General features: G+C 35.6%; 1 protein-coding gene across 6 annotated transcripts in view; it reads left to right on the top strand.

The window, feature by feature from the left end:
- The window catches only part of LOC126477972 (protein SERAC1), a 273,073-nt gene extending 268,260 nt beyond the window's left edge, over positions 1-4,813 (top strand). For all 6 annotated transcript variants that reach the window (XM_050103663.1, XM_050103662.1, XM_050103665.1 and 3 more), the window contains 2 exons: positions 4,388-4,454; positions 4,532-4,813. In XM_050103663.1, coding sequence (XP_049959620.1) covers positions 4,388-4,454; positions 4,532-4,610 — 146 coding nt within the window. In that variant the 3' untranslated portion in view covers positions 4,611-4,813. The remainder of the gene's footprint in view (positions 1-4,387; positions 4,455-4,531) is intronic.
- Positions 4,814-6,020: the final 1,207 nt, after the last annotated feature.

Below are 6,020 nucleotides of genomic sequence, written 5' to 3' on the forward strand. Positions count from 1 at the left end.
AAAGACTGCTTGTTGAAGGCGAAGCATTATTTGTAACAAAACCTTGCAGACATGCATTTAATGTATGATTTGGTCTGGAAATATAAATTAACAGACAGAGAAAAATGTTTATTTTCATAGTCTTACAAGGGGAGGCTGCCAATTGTGAAATTCAGATTCAATTCATACTGCGCATAATAAAAGCTGGTGGCCAGAGGTGTAATGTGGCAAAGCACCAAGATGCACTTCTCAGCCATTGTCGAGAAAATTGACAGTTAAAAAAAACCGTTGCGGTGAAATACTCTCCGCGATTAATAATTTTCTACAGCATCGTTGCGCAGCGTAAGCGGTCGAGTTCGTAATCCGTAGGTCGCCGGATCGAATCTCGCGCCATGCAACCTTTTTTTTAGTATCAAAGTTGTATTTCACAAATGTTATTAATTGTCTTCATAATGTTTACCACGTATAGTTAACAGAACATGTAGAAACGATATTCCGAAACGAATATGTATAGTGTAAGTCAAATGTTCGAATTAGAATAGAGACCCCACAAACAAAAATTTGCTGTGGCAAGTATGAAATATAAACTCCGTTACTTGCTCGTTACACTTGAAGGACAGATGTTGAATGGGCCGAAACGAGCCGCCACATAACAGCGTAGTTGCCTGCTAACTTCGAAAGAAGGTAATTGCGGTCCCTAGCACAACTTATAACATCGTCGAAAATCAGTGCGTAGGTGAGAGCTTTGGTACACCCTGTTAAACAAACGGAAAAATTAAGGGGGTACAATTGGAGAGCGATCCGGGCCCTTCGCTTGAAAGCGATGTGATCGAAGAAGATTCTACACACAGTGAAGTGGCGAAACAACAATTGAAAGATGCGTTGGTGTATTTTGAAAGCCTCCTTCATAACAGTAATCGCATCGCAGCAGAACCGTCATCATCAATCAATGAAAAAGCCATGGTAATTGGGGAAGAAATGTTCCAGAATACGCTGCAAATGCTTGCTGAAAAAACCCTTGTTCATGATGAGGAACTGATAGACATTAATGAAATCGAGGATAATAATGCCTACGAAGACGTTGAAATGAGTCCCATTGCCAACGAATCATCAGATGAATAGGAGCTGGACAAGAAGAAGAAAAATGGTATGACTATATTTTTCTGGATTACAAAATTAGAGCTGTCAATCTGGACAAAGAACATCCAGGCTGGAGTCTCAAAACTCTACAAAAAAAGGGGTGCTCTCGTTTGACAAATATGGGCTATTTATCCAGGTGGGAAGAGCAAATCAAACGTGGCGGTAGCAAATTTGATAAATATTGTACCATCGATTCATGGGTGCATGATTGCATCGTAGAAGCTCGACGAAACTTCCAGCAAGTTACTACCAGAAACCTGCAGCAGTGGGTCTTGGGCGCTGCAAGTCAGTTCCCAGATTTCAACTTCAAAGCTTCAAAAACATGGGTCACCAAATTTAAAAAGAAGCATGGGATTCGGCAACAGAAAATCACAAAATTTGTTTCCTGGAAAGAGACAGCTACCCAAGAGGAAATTTTGGCCGCAGCGGACACATTTCGGATCCAGACGCGAATGTTGATAACTAACTTCGACAAAGATTTCATAATTAATACTGATCAAATAGGAACGTTAAGAGCTGTTCACAAATGTCATATGATATGATGATAGTATATGATAATCTGATATATGATAGGCAACACAAATTTGGTATATGTCTTATAGAAACGATATTTTTATATTTTGTTTGTCAGGGTGCCAGTACCAGCCCACGTTCAACAGAACTCTCGCCGAAAAAAATGCTTATTTTCATAATCTTAGTCGCATATAATATATTGGGAGCAGTTTTAATTATACAATACTCATCTTCAAATCTGAATAATCATAAATGGTAATTTGCCAGTACCCTTTAAAGAAATATAACTCAGTCAGAAGAAGTTAAAAGAAAGTTCAATGCACTAGCTTTGTGACAGCTTCTAATGATCCACTACAAAACATAACATCTGAATGAATTGTTTTATTTAAAAGGTGTTTACATTTTGTGATTTATAATAACTCATATCTGATGATGATCACTGAGTTACCAAAACTAGTCATCATATATAAAACAGGGTGGTCAGAAACAGTCTGAAAAGCTTGTAAGGTAGGTGTTGCAGGGTAGGTATGCTGAGAAATAATTGTTAAGAAAAAAGTTCAATTTATTGTGTCATTTTTGAGCTGATTAGCACTCAAATTTGCCAGTCAGGCCATTGCATCCACAAATTTACGCGGTCCACCAGATACACGTAGTGTCAGTGTTCTCACAGCATAGAGATAGCGCAAAGACTGTTCAGCCTTTGTCTCAGTTTTGATCCTTACTACTGTCCCATGTCCAATTCTTATATCATTCACTTTTTTGGTTTTAGGGAACCAAACAAAGAACACATTCACTGATAACACCTCTGTTCAGCTACCTGAATTTTCATGTGCCACAGACTGACTGGCTAACTTGAATGTTCATTAACACAGAAATGGCACAACATACTGAATATTTTTCTTAAAAACTATTTATCAGTACAATCTATCCAGCAGTGATTAAAGTATATGAGAAACTGTGTCATTTGATCCATAGAGAGCTGGCCAAGGTTCTTGAGAAGATTTGTTCACACAATGTAATTCGAGGAGACTGCATTGCAAGAAGATTCATTAATGAGCGCTTATCAGCCTCCCAAAGAATTACATACTTTGAAGAATATGTTGTTGAGAGTACTGGTGGAACAGCTATTATTACACCCCCCTAATACACAATGCATGTAAGCAATGTGGGCCAAATAATTTTGAACACAAAATTGAGCTGTTGATTTTTTTTCACATTTATTCTCAGTTTTCCTCTTGCAATTACCACTTTCTGGTAGCTCTGGTTTTATTATCACTTAACAGAATCCATCTAATTTTGTTATTTTCACTTTTGCGTGTGTGTGTGTGTGTGTGTGTGTGTGTGTGTGTGTGTGTGTGTGTGTGCGTGCGTGCGTGTTTCCAGCCATTCCTTCCATTGTTTCTGAGTTGCTACTAAGCCTATGATTCTGATAGTTTTGTAAGAAATTTCCATTTTGTGTGTGTAACTGATTATCTACTGTATATAATAGAGGGAAACATTCCACGTGGGAATTGCAATTACGGCTACTGTTATCTTCACAGCCATGGTGGTATTTATCATGGTTGAAGCTATAATTCCTTGAACAGAACAGAATAGTAAAAGCAAAACAAAGAAACAGTGAAATGAAAAATGTCCGTTTAATAAAAAACAGTAGATAATCAAAAAACAAAGATGATGTAACTTACCAAACGACTACCAGAACCTACATCTATTGGAATGTAGTTACTGTGCCTTGCTCTCGCCCCTGCAATCCTTGCCCTCCACACTTCCTTCCATTACCAAACTGATGATTTCTTGATGTCTCCTGATGTTTCCTATCAACAAATCACATTTTATTCAAACTGAGCCATAAATTTATTTATTTATTTATTTATTATTATTTTTTTTTTTTTTTTTGTGAATTTGAATCGTTATTCAATCCACCCATCTAACCTTCAGCATTTTTCTATAGCACCAAATTTCGAAAGATTCTATTCTCTTGTTATCTGAACTGTATATTGACCACATTTTACTTCCAAACAAGGTTACCTACCAGACAACTACCTTTAGAAAAGAAGGACAGTAACTGGTGCAAACATGTAACTCTTTTGTATTGGTCGTGAATAAATAGTTGCCACTATTTAAGTTACAAACCTTGTATGTAGAAGTATGAATGTCTTTATGCTGATGAAAATCATAAATGTACAAATGATATTGCACAAATAGAAGGGAAACATAGTGGCTTACTGTGATGTTGCAACAGCTGTAAGGGTGAAAGGTGTGGAAAAATATGTAGGCCTTGGTGGGTGTCATTCCAGTGTGTGACATATGTACATATATAACTATAGCCCTTACATTGAAGGTTATTGATTTATGTTGAAGGTTATTGATTTTTACATGAGTGTAATATTATATCACAAGAGAATGTTTCTTTGAAGTTATTTGGATTAGTAGTATATCTTATCGGTGGTTAAGGTAACATGCTTCTGGACTATGCTCATAATCTTAGAGAGAGAATGAAATCTAATGGAGAGCTTGACTTTGTTTCATTGTAGATCATTTCCAAGAGAATTGAGCACATTTTCCAAGAGTGCATGACAGGGTGTTTTGGATAGCAAGTGTGACAGCTGTCAAAGTATGATTTTGTTGGCAACTTCACTTTGAATTTCACTGTGAGAGATTTTTTAAAAACATATTGTATTTAATGTAGTTGAGTGCTTAGCAATACTCCAATTTAATTTCTCTCAGTTATTCATTGCATGGAGTTTCTTTACAGATCCTGGAGTGGGTGAAATATTTGAAATACCTCAAGATCACTTATGTATTTGCAAACCAGCAACACAGTAAGTATATTGTGTATGTAACTAAGACTGTGTTTTGTTATTTGTGCGTTGTATTTACAATGTTTAAAATTTTGCAGGCATTCATTCCTGTACCAGAAGCTAGTGGATTTAACCAAGAAAGTCGAACAAACATATTGTACCATCATGGATTACTAGAGATTACTTGATTTTCCTTCTTAGGAAATGGACTGAAAAGGAGTTTTCACTGCTGTGAGGTTGTTGGTGTGTTTCACAAGTGGAAATTGAAAATATGTAAGGCTGTGTAATTTGTCAGACCAAATGATTAGTATATAATGTATATTAAAATTTTTCTGTAACTATGACATTTCTTCTTATCTTATTAAAAATATATAAACATATCTATATCTACATTCTGCCACAGTGTTATTGTTTTACTTTCAATTATCCCCACCCCTCTCTCCTGCTGTTTTAACATTAGACACAGTTTGTGGTTGTTTTGTGTTATATTATCAACATGAAAAAGTTGATTGTTTCTAAATAATTTCATAAATTATTGAAATATTTTGAAATTATTTTGCCCAGAGTGATAACCTGCAGAAATATACGGTTCCACCAATTAATAGTCATTATTTTGCACATTGCCAAGAATGTAATCCACAGTAAAAGCAGAGAATTTCATAAATTTCTAGGTACAGTCTCAGATTCTGCTGCATGCATAAAACTCTTTCTTGAAGTCACTGTTTTTACCATTCCGCTGTAAAATATTTTAAAATCACTACACTGAAACATTTCTATGGTGAGTAATTATACTGTCATGTATTATTAGCAATAAGCAGTAGCATAATTTCATTCAGAACTGTATTTTTTGATTCTTTTACAATTGTGTTAATATTTTAGATAAGAGAGTCTAAAGATTGGTTCTGCACAAGACTTGCGGGGAAGTAAGAAAGTGTTTGTTGAAACTATTCATTCTGGCTATGAAGGTCAAACCAGGCAAATATAAAGTGATTTTTCTTGATCAAATGCAACTTGAATATTTAAAGCTGAGTATGCCTCCTCCAAGCAATGACTTGGACTTCTATGTTAAGGAAATAAGAATTAAGAGAGTACTTTGCACACAGCTGGTGTAGCAATGGTGATCACTGAGACTAAAATAAAACTTATAAGGGGGAAGAGAAAGATGTGAGGAGGGAGAAGAAGGGAGAAAACGAGGAGGAGGACTATCGAGTTAGGAATTGGGAATACCTGGGTAGCAACTGCAATTCTGAGCATTGGAGTCAAAAACTAAAATGAAGAGTATTTTCTATGCATTATGTCACTCCCTCTCTTGAGTTTTCAAAACTCACAACCATGTAATATCCATTGTAGTCAATCTTCTTCAACCTTTTTTTAAATTGATTATTTCTCCAATTGCTGCAATTTTGCTTTTCAACCATTTCAATAGAAAAATCCACATTAACAGTGTTTTAATGTTTTGTTATTCTTCTGATGTTCACTGTATAAAATAATTATTTTATTACTTGAATATTGAAGGACTTATATTACAGACATGTGAGTACTAACATCCTGTTTTAGCAGTACCTAAGCTCATACTATGTGCTTTAC

Source organism: Schistocerca serialis, chromosome 1 (genome assembly GCF_023864345.2).
Source record: "Schistocerca serialis cubense isolate TAMUIC-IGC-003099 chromosome 1, iqSchSeri2.2, whole genome shotgun sequence".
Classification (NCBI taxonomy): domain Eukaryota; kingdom Metazoa; phylum Arthropoda; class Insecta; order Orthoptera; family Acrididae; genus Schistocerca; species Schistocerca serialis.